The sequence below is a fragment of the Manacus vitellinus genome, unplaced genomic scaffold (genome assembly GCF_001715985.3).
Source record: "Manacus vitellinus isolate BGI_N305 unplaced genomic scaffold, ASM171598v3 scaffold_3_pilon, whole genome shotgun sequence".
NCBI lineage: Eukaryota > Metazoa > Chordata > Aves > Passeriformes > Pipridae > Manacus > Manacus vitellinus.
This window is the reverse complement of record NW_021940535.1, coordinates 24,696,929-24,708,778: the sequence shown is the minus strand read 5'-3', so window position 1 is coordinate 24,708,778 and position 11,850 is coordinate 24,696,929. Positions and strand designations below refer to the sequence as shown.

The 11,850-nt window shown below is 37.0% G+C and overlaps 1 protein-coding gene and 1 long non-coding RNA gene across 3 annotated transcripts in view; one reads left to right on the top strand and one right to left on the bottom strand.

Moving 5' to 3' along the window:
- The window catches only part of ITGB8 (integrin subunit beta 8), a 49,966-nt gene extending 40,640 nt beyond the window's left edge, over positions 1-9,326 (top strand). For both annotated transcript variants that reach the window (XM_008920380.3, XM_018075597.2), the window contains exons 11-14: positions 499-724; positions 2,286-2,389; positions 3,487-3,650; positions 3,744-9,326. In XM_008920380.3, the coding sequence (XP_008918628.1) occupies positions 499-724; positions 2,286-2,389; positions 3,487-3,650; positions 3,744-3,866 (617 nt within the window). In that variant the 3' untranslated portion in view covers positions 3,867-9,326. The remainder of the gene's footprint in view (positions 1-498; positions 725-2,285; positions 2,390-3,486; positions 3,651-3,743) is intronic.
- On the bottom strand, positions 1,432-3,629 carry LOC108640222. The gene is made up of 3 exons (XR_001921004.1): positions 3,542-3,629; positions 2,770-2,828; positions 1,432-1,442 (listed from the first exon to the last, which is right to left on the bottom strand). It is a non-coding gene; the product is annotated as an uncharacterized LOC108640222 (long non-coding RNA).
- Positions 9,327-11,850: the final 2,524 nt, after the last annotated feature.

Below are 11,850 nucleotides of genomic sequence, written 5' to 3'. Positions count from 1 at the left end.
AGAAGAGAAGAGAAGAGAAGAGAAGAGAAGAGAAGAGAAGAGAAGAGAAGAGAAGAGAGAGAAAGAAAAGAAGGAACAACTTGGCATGTGTGCATGAACTTGATACTCATTCCTCCACTGAATCTTGCCGTTTATTTGAATTGAATATTTTCTTATAAAAGAGAAGTTTATTTAGTTTGCCTGAAGACTATGTTCCAGTCATTGTGTAATTTCTAATCCCCACTCCTTTCATCCAAGACAAGAGGGAAAATTTTTAGTAAAAGGTTTTTGGATGACATGATAGTAACTTTTGCTTAACTTAACAACAACCAGCATCCATAAATATATATCATGCTGGTAATTTCAGCCCAAGTTATTAACTTAAAAACTAACTAGAAAGTCAAGGTCTAAATTAGCTTTGTTTAATGTAAAGCACCAGTGAAACAAATGTATGCATCTAAAAATTGATTTTCTATGTTTTCATAAAAGCATATGACTCAAGACTCTCTGATGTTGTAGGTAATGGTGAATGTGAAGGTGGTAAATGCAAGTGCTTTGCTGGCTGGGAAGGTGATCGTTGTGAGTGCTCATCACAATCAGCAAAGCACTGCCTGAATTCAAAGGGCCAGATTTGCAGTGGAAGAGGAAAATGCGTATGTGGAAAGTGTGAGTGCACAGATCCAAGAAGCTTTGGCCGTTTGTGTGAATACTGCCCTACTTGTAACAAAGCCTGTGAAGAAAACTGGTATGTTTCTTGTGCTAGACTTGACTTTTTAACTCTCTAATGGTGAAACGTGGAGAAATATTTCTGCTTGGCTAGGTGCGACATTTCTTAGATATTTAGGCTGTAGGAAATTGAAACAATTTATACTTTTCTCTCTGTAGCTGAGGGATTCATACTGGAAATTAAGGGAATTACATGTCCACATCTGTGTTCACCAGTCTGTGTCCAACTTCCAGCTTTCAGAAGCCAAAAAACTATATTTTTTCATAGGTTTATTAAAATATCGATCTTCATATGAAATCTTCTGGGTAGTACATAAAACCCATGAATTTGGAGTTCTAGAAATGGACACTAGATCCTGCATCTGAATTCCACAAAGTCCAGTAATATTTTCCAAATATGTTTTTGCACACTCCTTGTGCTTCTCAGTTGAAGGAGCTGTGTATTGTCATTGCCATTGGTCAGCAGAGCAGAGCTCGTCTTACCCAGAGAACAACATTCTTCATTACTGAGTTTTAAAACACTTAGTCTTTGCCATGCTAGTCTTAAAGCATGTCATTTTTCCTTACCTGTATAAAGGAGGGGACAGTGTGGAGGTTGAAATGAGCAACCCCAGGAGGAGAGAAGCTAGATCAAGCTCTCAGTGGCACACTGCATGGTCCTGGCGTAGAGAGTGAACGAAGGCCTTGGGCACAGCTTTTCTACACCCACTTGTCAGTACATAATGTTCTGCATCTCACTGTGGTGCAGAAGGTGAAAGATCAGCCTTTCATTGGAAAGGGCATTGTGCTCAAAACAGAATCATTGTTTATTTGTATTAATTTGAATTATAGCTGTTTGAAGGAAATGCTGGAGAGCCAAGCTTGATCACGTCCGAAACGGTGAATGCTAAGATTTCACTAAATAAAATGCAGTTAGCCTTTCTGGCTTACACTTGTTCAAAATCACTGTGAAATGGATGACTTTAATAAATTCAGAAGATGGCATACCTTTGTTAAAAATTCAGCCAGGGCTTTTTCAGGGTCTCATGTGATATCCATCTTCTGCAAGGCTATACAATGAAGATGGCAAGACTGAAAGCACTGCCTCCCACTGTGCTGCTGTCTCTCTGAACTGCCCAGCATTGCAAACTTACTTGGCTTTGTCTTAAGATAGCATCCAAAAATTATGAACAAAGCTGTCTCTACTCTTCAATTCCAGCGTGCATCCCAATGAGTCTGATTTATAAGGAAAGACTAGGACTGAACTGGAAGCTGAAAGCTGAAGAAAGGGTGGTAGACCCTTAGCTACACCCTGTGACAAACTTGCATCACAAAGGGTAGAGCAGGGACCAGATGAAGGTGGCTCAAAGCCAAAGACATGTTACTTTACAGCTTCTGACTAGTTGGTTCTGAGAAGCATCAGAGAGATAAAACACTGAGAGAGGTGTCACATTTCAGAAAAAAAAAAAAATGTCGCAATGTTTTTACTAACAAGAGGAAAGCATTATGTGCAAGCAATGATATTTCAGCCTGTTGATACAATCTCTTTAAAGAGAGTGCAGAGAAAGACATAAGTTTTTAATTATATTTTTATTTTACAGGAACTGTGTTCACTGCCATCATTCTAACAATACATCTCAAGCAATACTTGACCAGTGCACAACCTCATGCGCTTACCTACTGCACTATGTTGACCATACTTCAGGTATGTGACATTTTCTAGGTAATTTTAATAAGAGATTAAACTATATTGGGATTACTAATTGAATTCACCACTGTTAGAATGTCTTTCAAGTGTGTCATATTATTACAATAACAAAGAAGGCAGGAAAAAGAGAAAACTCATTCATAGCTTCAGGGAAAGTAAAAGATAAATAATAACAGGAAATATGATTTCAAGCATTGCTAAATCAGATTTCCCAGCTCCTTGAGAAGTCACATCTAATAAAGATGAATCCTGCCTGAGCAATGCTTAAAGAAATATTTATAAAAATCTGTTATGGCATCTGTATGTTTTATTACTTTGGATATGCTTATATTATTTGACATTACCAGAAACAAGGGAAAAAGAAGTAGAATGCTTACCTCAAGTTCAGTAATGTTTGAATATTCCTTTCAAGTATAAAAAACTGCAGTTATGAGGGCTGTGGAAGAATAATTTTTTTTTTGTAAATAAAATCTCGTAAAGCTTAATCACTCCACACAGCAACAAAAATGTAGGTAAATGTCACTTCACATTTATGTACAGCTTTATATCCTACAGTTCATAAATGAGAAAACTAACTGTGAATATTCTTCTCATAACTTCAGTATTAATTAAGGAAAGCTTACCATTACCATGTGAGAAAAGTTTACCTGTGAGGACAATACTGGACAAGGATTCAATAATATCTTTCATATTTCACCAGTGATCTTCACTGTCATTTTCTGAAGATTAAATTCTCTTCACCCCAAACATCTTTAACATTTCCTCCTCTCTATTTCAGCTATAAACTCACTCATCTACAGAGAATTTATGGAGGAAGCCTGAGTCTTAATTCTGTAGATTAAAGGAATAATAGTTTCACCAGTTTTTTACAATGGATCTTAATCTGAATTGCCTTTCTTGATATGCCCCACTTTAAAAAGCCTACATATGGCAACTTTTCCTCTTAATTTCCCCTAAGTGATTTTCCCTCAATTTTTATCAGGCTTGTGTTACATTTATGCAGCGTTGCTATGCAGTGGTAGATATACCTGTGTTAGAGGGATGTGTCTGCTCCGTACATTAGGCTTTACCCTTGTGTTTTCCTTTTGTTGCAGAATGTTTCTCTGGACGAAGCTACTTTAGAGTCTTTTCCATAATCTTTATAGTTACCTTTCTGATCGGGTTGCTTGTTGTCCTTATCATCAGGCAGATCATTCTGCAGGGGAGTAGCAATAAAGTTAAGTCTTCATCTGATTACAGAGTATCTGCAACAAAGAAGGTAATTTATTTCAGAGCTATCATGTTCAGTAATCTTTTTCTTGCATATAAAATTTAGCTAATTGCTGATAAAAATTATATCTTCTCCTTCAAGGATAAGATGTTTTTGCCTACAGTTTGCACAAGAACAGTAACATACAGACGTGACAAACCAGAGGAAATAAATATCGACATCAGCAAGTTGCGATTAAACGAAACTTTCAAGTGTGAATTCTGAAGACTGTGTGTTTTCTGCAAATTCTATTTCCATCATGATCGACTTTTAAAAAGTTACCTTTTGTACTCTGTGGGAATCTTGACTGTTGCCATATGGTTTTGTTTTGTGCATTTTGTTGAATACTGTAACTAAGTGATCTGTAAACGGACTCACGTTATGTGATTATGTTTGAAACTATAGCTGCTGTATTTTTTTAGGTTTTTTTGAAAGAGAAATGTGCGTTACTACTGTTCAGAAACATTAGTGTTGATGTAGCACTTTAGCATATTCTAATTTATTTAGTTATGGCCTAGAATGTAGGTATGAACTGGTCTGACAAAGCACTGATCTCACTCTACATGTAGCTAGTACTGATGTGCTCTGTGGGAATGGACAAAAGCTGTGACTGAAATATTAATATTGCTGTATATTATAGCAATAGATGAAACTATTAAAATGCTCTTAAATAGAGTAAATGGTACTTTTATAGTTCTCTCAGTTGATAAATTCCACTGATTTGTCTGCTTTAGTGTCTTAGCTTTTCCTCATAAAAATGACTGGATTAAATAAGTATTTAGTTACTGGTGTGGGTCTATAGTTGTGTGTGTATACACACAGCATGCACACACAGGTAAATTATATATATAGTTTTTTATATGGATGATGTCACTTAAAGATAATTTATATCTGATAAAGAGTAATTTTTAGCTTTTTTACTTGTGTTTAAACATAAAAAACCCTTTTGTACAAAATTTAAGGTATTTGAAAACTGAGTGGCTACAGAAAATGAGAGTTTCTCTGTCCAACAGCATAGTCTACATGATGATCACTGTTGACTGACTTCACCTTTGGAGTCAGCAGCATGAACCCTGTTGCAAGTAGATGAATTACACCAGAGCTGTGTTTGGTTTGCTAGCTACATGTCAGTGTTTTGCCAAATAAAGGCTTTGATCTTTTTGTATGATGTCGGGAATGTCTGATTTTACACTTGCTCTTTTTCTTTATGTAAATTAGTTGATGGGGTCGAGTTTTGTGACTGATTTTTGTGACTGTGCCTTGAGAAATGTGTCCAGTGTGATGTGGAAAAGAACCTGCAATTTAGAAGGTGAGGAAAATATAAGTTTTTTTCTCAAGGGAACACATGAATTGACTTCATACATATGGGATCAAATTCTGCCTTCAGAAATGGGCAAAGCTCTTCTAAATATAGTGGGACCAATATAAGCTTATCTGAGAGAAGAATATGAGCTACAAGGTCACACAGAAGCATTTTTTTTACCCATGAAACTGACTGTAATGGTAGAAGACCATTGTGTTATATGCTAGTTGGAAGTGTCAGTCTGATTACTAACCCTATGCTGCCGAAACCCCACAGAAGTCTGATCAACCTCTAATGCTCTAAAATCTTGCTGGCAAAAAAAAAAATTCATCTCAGAAGACAGCGTATCATTTTAGCAACATTTATTGCTAATATGAAATATTGGTCTGTATTTGTCATAGAGAAGAGTTACAGAAAAAAAACAGGACCTCCTTAGGTGCAGTTTTTTAGACATTAGTATATATTTCCTATTCCGTATTTCTTCTGTAAATTCCCACTAAAATCTGAGGAGTATGCGTGTGAAAAGAAGGCAGGATGCAGAACAAGTGATAAGTGTTATGTGAGTGTTCAGTTTCTTGAGTAATTGATCAAGTGGGATTGAGAAAAACAATATAAAGACATTGGCCTTTTCATTAGTCATAAAAGCTCTAGACCTTAGGGATTGGGTGTTTTTTTGAAACCTGTAAACTGGACTATTAAATGTTTCTAAAGCAATCTCCAAAGTAGGCCCTGAGCTTTCTACCATAAAGGTAAAAGTTTAAATAAAAGAGTATTTCCTTACACTGACCCTGACTTTTAGTAATAGCTTAATTGTAGAATTTTAGTTATAGATTAATTCTGTAATCTATCAAGTATACCTTAAACTTTCGTTTTCTTTTAAAACATGTAGGACCATTTTCCTTCTGTGTAAATTAGCAGATTCCAAAAAATTGGTTTCAGTGGGATAAAGATAAAAGATTGATAAAGGTTTACCTGCTATTACCCTTATCACAGTTCATGACTATTTGTGAGTAGCAAACAGTCTCTGGTTGTCTCTTTCACTTAACAAAACAAAAATAATTCAATGCTCAGTGATATTTTCCCACCATAATGCTTTAAAGCATTTACTGAAGTGATAACTATTTTTTTTTTTTAGGAATTACTTTTCACTGTTAGAGGGACTTAAATTGTGTGGGTAGGGGACAACAGAGCTGAGTTCTCGATGGAAGAAAATTTGAGCTGTAACACCCATCTTCCAGACACATCACACTGCTACTGCTTTTCTTCTATAGCACTTGGTTGGCATTGTGGTGCTGCCTGTGAAGGGGCACGGTCAGTATTTCCTTATCAGACACCTGCCTGAATGTTTAAAATGCTCTGGTCAAATAGAGCAGGCTCACGGGACCAATTGCACTGTAAGCAGCTTGCTGTCTTGAGATTAAAAAATGTACATTTTAAAAAAAAGAGTTTTTTAAGAAAAAAAAAAAAGAAGAAGAATAAAAAGCTGTTTTGCATCTCCCTCATGGTTTTACTGTATTGTGGAGGAGGCTGGTGAAAGAGAATAAGCTGCTGCTAATGTGACAGGTCAAGGCTTTTAGAAGGCCCGTGGGGAGCTTATACAGAGCAGGATTCTTGGGAGGAGGCTTTGTTTCTAGGGATGGAATCTATCCATGAGAAACTCTGGCTTTGCTTGGTACTTGTTTCCCTCTGCCTTTGACCATGTTTTTCAGAAGAGCTGCTGCAGGAGATGAATAGCTCAACAAAAGCCTCACTATTTAGGGAGTTGTGTTCCCTCAGCACATGACCTTAAATGAGAAAGCAGCCTGTAATTCACAAGGAATTTCTTCAGTGATTGCAGAAGGACTCTGCTTCCTATAGTGCTTAATATGGGAGATATTAAAGACAAATTAGTTCACATTAGTTTTCAATGTATTGTGTGTCAAAGATGCTCATAAAAATAGGGGGGAAATATCTAACCTCAGAATAGAACATTCTAAACTACTCAAATAAAATTTCTTAGACTAGGCTCCTTCAAAAAAATTAAAAGGAAGTCAAATAATTCTACTGCATGCCTATATCCAAATATGTACCAGTAGATACTGTTGTATCTCATCATTTGTTTTGGGAATTGTTTTTAGATTTGCTCCCAGAGCATGTGCATGACTTTTTGCACCATAAATGTTAATGTTAAAATACATATGTATAATTTTCAAATGCTAATCTCCCTTTTTTTACCTTTGACTGGTTATTTGCCTAACATTTCAGAAAGTCCATGTTTATGCAATTAAAAAGCATGCATTTTATTTCAGATGTTTTTAAGTACTGTAAAATGAGGAAAGCTATGAAATGGTTATTTCCAAGCATCATGAGTACACTAATAAGATTGCTGAAGAAATGTGTGGGAAAATAGCTGTTTCATCCAGAAAACGTGCACGTGGTATGCAAGGAATTTTCATTGTGCCCAGCTGAAATTCCCTTACATTTGCAAGGAATGTTAAAAGTGAACCTTTAAAAGGAAGGATGTTCGTATGGGCATAGTTTACATTTTATCCGTTATTCTCAACTGGATTTATTTTTCCTCTCTATGATGTCATGAAAACCTGCTATGTAAAGCATTCTTCATACTGCCACGGAAAAATATTATTTTCCCAGTGTGATCATATATAATATTTGTTTCCTGCTTAGTGTGCATACCTAAATGTACATGTTTTGCAAACCATGGGAGTGAATGTATGAAACAGCTTCAAGCAACCTTCAGTCCTAAAACTAAACCTAAGGTCTGGAAATGCCCAGGGCAGAGAGATGCAAGGGCATGGCTGCCTGTACAGGGACTTGAAGAGGGACAGCAATCTCAGTAGGTGCAATGCTGGGGTTTCCTACAGCGTCCCTACAGAGATGATGCTCCAAGACCTCCCTTCTCCTTTTGTCAGGGCAGGAAATCTCTTCAAAGTAGGTTGACTTGGCAGAGATGTTGTCCTAGGTTTGCATCCTAGGCACTTGTCCACACACTGGAACTGCATAATATGCAGTCTGAACCATAACACTGCAGACATTTCACATCTTTATTCATCCAAAATGCTTACACGTCACATAGCAAGGGATCGCCTGTAAACTTGAATGCTGCAGATCTCCATTAAAGCTTCTGGAGAGTCTTTGGGCACCTGCCCACTGTCTTTCCACCAGCCCTTGGATCTCCACCAGTCAACCTTAAGGAGTGTAAGCTGTAGCTGTAAAGGGCACTTCTCATAGGGGTATTTGTGCTGAGTCAGTGCTGGGTGACACCTAACTCTGCTCTGACTGTGAGTGATGAATGGTGCCAGTGTTCCAGCTGTCCATTTGCAAGGGAGGGGAAAGCAGAAATGAAGCTGTAGTTAAGAAGAACACTACTTTTTAATTATATCTTGAGGCTGCTCTGATGCACAGACATCTCTGGGCTCTCATTGAGAGCCATCTCAATTCTCAGAGAGCCATCTCTGAGAATTGAAATGCATGGAGGGCGGGGAAAAAAGGTTAAAATTAACCAGTAGGAATGCATGTCTATAGTGAGACAAGTCAGTGGGGTTTCACTGGGAGCAAGCCAGCTCAGAATGGTTGGCCTGTCTGCAGTAAAAAAACATAAAGCTTCCCCCCCTCAAAATTACTAGATCCTTAGGCTTTAGAAGTGCAACTCTGGATTGCATGTTCTTTTTCTTTCCTTTTCTGTACACATTTTTAAAGAAAAAGGTACCTACTTATTAAAAAAGAATTGTCTGGCATTTCTTAAATTAATTACTTCTGCCTAAATCTAACATTTCATTCTGATACCTATATTGTGTTTGGGCTGTTTCAGTTGTATTTTGAAGGAAGATGTTGAAAGAGTCTTTTGGAGAGGCATTAGTGTTGGATGAATTCACCTTCCTAACATCTTCGCTCTTGCCTACTGCTGCTTCAAAAATAATGCTACTTTAAAGTGTCTTATTTAGCAATTGTGTCACAGCTAATAATAATACTACAGTTTTTAACTTTCTATTTAACATATGCTACCTTTTGTAAAAAAAAGTATATAAAGATAAATAATGTTCCTCTAGATTTTATGCATAGAGAATATTAGTAAGGGAAGAGGTTTTAAATTTTATAACTTCTTACTGTTCGTTTTACATTTTAAATGGTACTTTTAAATCACTACTTTTGTTTGTCTGGAAATATACTGAATATTTTATTATTTAAAATAGTATACTTTTATAGTTGTTTTATTAATTTCAGTTGACTACTAACTTCTATTTTGGTATTTATTACTGAGTTGACACTGTAGTATATTGAGATGTTTATTTTTCTATCAGAGCTGTAACAACTATGACATAGCATTATTTTAATGCAACATCATTGTACTTGCTCTCTAAAAAATAAAATCAATATTTAATCCATGTGGATTTTTTCATGTGTTTAATGTATCTGTGATAAGTAAAGGAAGAGGTGTTCACCTCCTTGTAATACTGTGCCCAGAATAATAAAATACAAAGAATACTGTGTTTATCAGATGTAGGCAAACAGGGGATGCATGCTCAGAATGAACTTTGAGCAGGTAGGAAGGATCACAACAGCACTTATCAGTTCGGAGGTGGAGCTGGTTTACCTTGCCCAACCCAACTGGAACATGAATGCACCAGGAGATGTTAGTACGTTGTAGGGGACAAGAAGATACTTCTTGTATAAACATAATCTCTAGATTAATAGGTGGTTGTGATAGCCTTTCTTCAGCTTTGCTTTGCTGGGTGGTAGAGGAACAGGCCTTCTGGAAATGGGTAAACCTCTCTGTAACGCTTCACATATGCCACTCTCTGCAGGTTTAGGTCACTTTATGAGTACTGGTGAAAATGCATCACTAGGTGGAGAAGGTGACACACATTCTGTTCTTGAGCAGAATCAGTCATGGTATTTGCTATGCACAGCGCCATGAAATCTTTCCTGAAAAGGACTTTAGACATGCTCTGTGAAAGGACATTCAAAATTTGCCATGATGCCTGAGTAAGAGATATCTGTGGCACTAAGACACACACCTGTCAGACATCACAGGTAAAGCTATCTGTCCATGCTTCTAACATGATCCAGCTTTTGCTCTAGGAATGAGAGACAGAGCTAGAATCAAGTGACAACTGATGTGGACTCAGTCATTACGTAACTTAGTGTCCATGACTTAGCAATAAAATAGAAAAACCAACGAAAAGGTGTACATCGAAATTAGAAAAAAATACATAAATATCACAAGGATGTTAATCTTTGTTGCTTCTTTCATCAAAGCAAATAACATCATTCCAATAAATAACATCATTCCAATATATGCCTGATGAGGGTCAGTCTGAGAAATTTCCTTTCACAATGCAGTAGTCGTCAGCCTTCAGTGACACACAGAGCAAGCACATGCAACCACTCCTACAAAAAGAAATACCCATTTTCCTTGAAAGCTCTTCAGTAAACATAAACCTAGATATGAATTTCAGGCATATAATTCAAGCATACAACTTGAGCCAGAGCCATAGACCATCATTTTGCCATTTGATAGTAATCTTGAGACTGAGGTTTTATTAACACTTAAGTCTCCTATAGACAGTGATTGTGGCCCCCAGCTGTGTTGCATATCCTGCATGTTGTGGAATGATGGTGATTTCTATAAAGTCTTTATTTCTTTCTTCCTATATCCTGAAATCCATCAATTAAGTCATGCCTATATATCTTTAAATATCCAGATAATGACAATTAGGGTTTTTGACATCAGTAGCATTTTATTTAGCCAATTTTAATCCATATCTACGAAGTTGTCAGCAAGGGCACAATAGTGCCCTAATTTGTTTCTAATGTAATGCAACTGCTATTTTGTTGCAGATGCCAATGACAAGGAAAAGACTTGCTGCTCAGACTCTTCAAAGGGGAAAGAAATCTAAGTTACAGCCTCTAAAGCCAGAGAAGGAAGGAGATCCTTATTTCAGCTACTTTTTTGACACCAGTCGTGTAGGTGCATTTTATTACATAATTTCTCTGCCTACATGATTCCTTTTGTGGTAGGGGCAGAATTTGATCCACTACTCAGGATGACATTAGGGACAGTTGACTGAGTGAAGATCTGAATATGCATGATGACAACCAAAAGACGATCAGAATTAAGAGTAAAAACTTTGTTTACAGACTGATTTTGATTAGTAAGAAGTTAATCTGAAAAGTGGGTGGTTTCTTTTGCTTTCAGGTCAACTACAAAGACAAGAACCTTGGAAATACATTCCTGATACCCTGGGTTTAAAACCAATCAGTTTAATGTATTGTATGAATTAAATAAATATCTAGTTTTACAAAAGCCCAAATGGTGTGACCCTTTGATTAGACCACAGGTGCTGTCACTGTGGTGTAGGGGCTTCTGGCTCCTCGTCTTCTGCTTGGGAGTCTTGGAGTGGTCCAAGTTGGATTGGACTGTACAGAATTCATATTAACTAGACACAGGTTGACAGTCTGATTTATTAGCACTAAAGAGGCCCCAGCATTATCATCTGGCTCTTCATTCCAGGGAAACTGTGATGGATGGCAGAAAGCAGTATTTTCCTTTTTTTGCAAACCATTCTATCTCCTCAGCACAGAGCATGGTCTCTGATTATTTTCTTGGCCTTGAACTGCATGATGCATGAAGGATGGTTACTGTTTAATAAAGATGATGTGTATGCAAGCTGATAAAACTAAATGATTAACCACAAAAGCATAGTAATGCCAAGTTATGTCACATATACTTATTGGAATAAGTGCATGTGATGTATTTCTTTCAGTTCTGCAGCTTGCCAAGTCCCCCTTTGGGGGCTCTAAGCCTCATCCTAAGCCTCTTGTTTATGCCTGAGCAATCTGGAGAGCCCAGGACCTGTTTTTGAGTGGGGTTCCTCTGCTCTCAAAACTGCTCACAGGAGAAGCCTT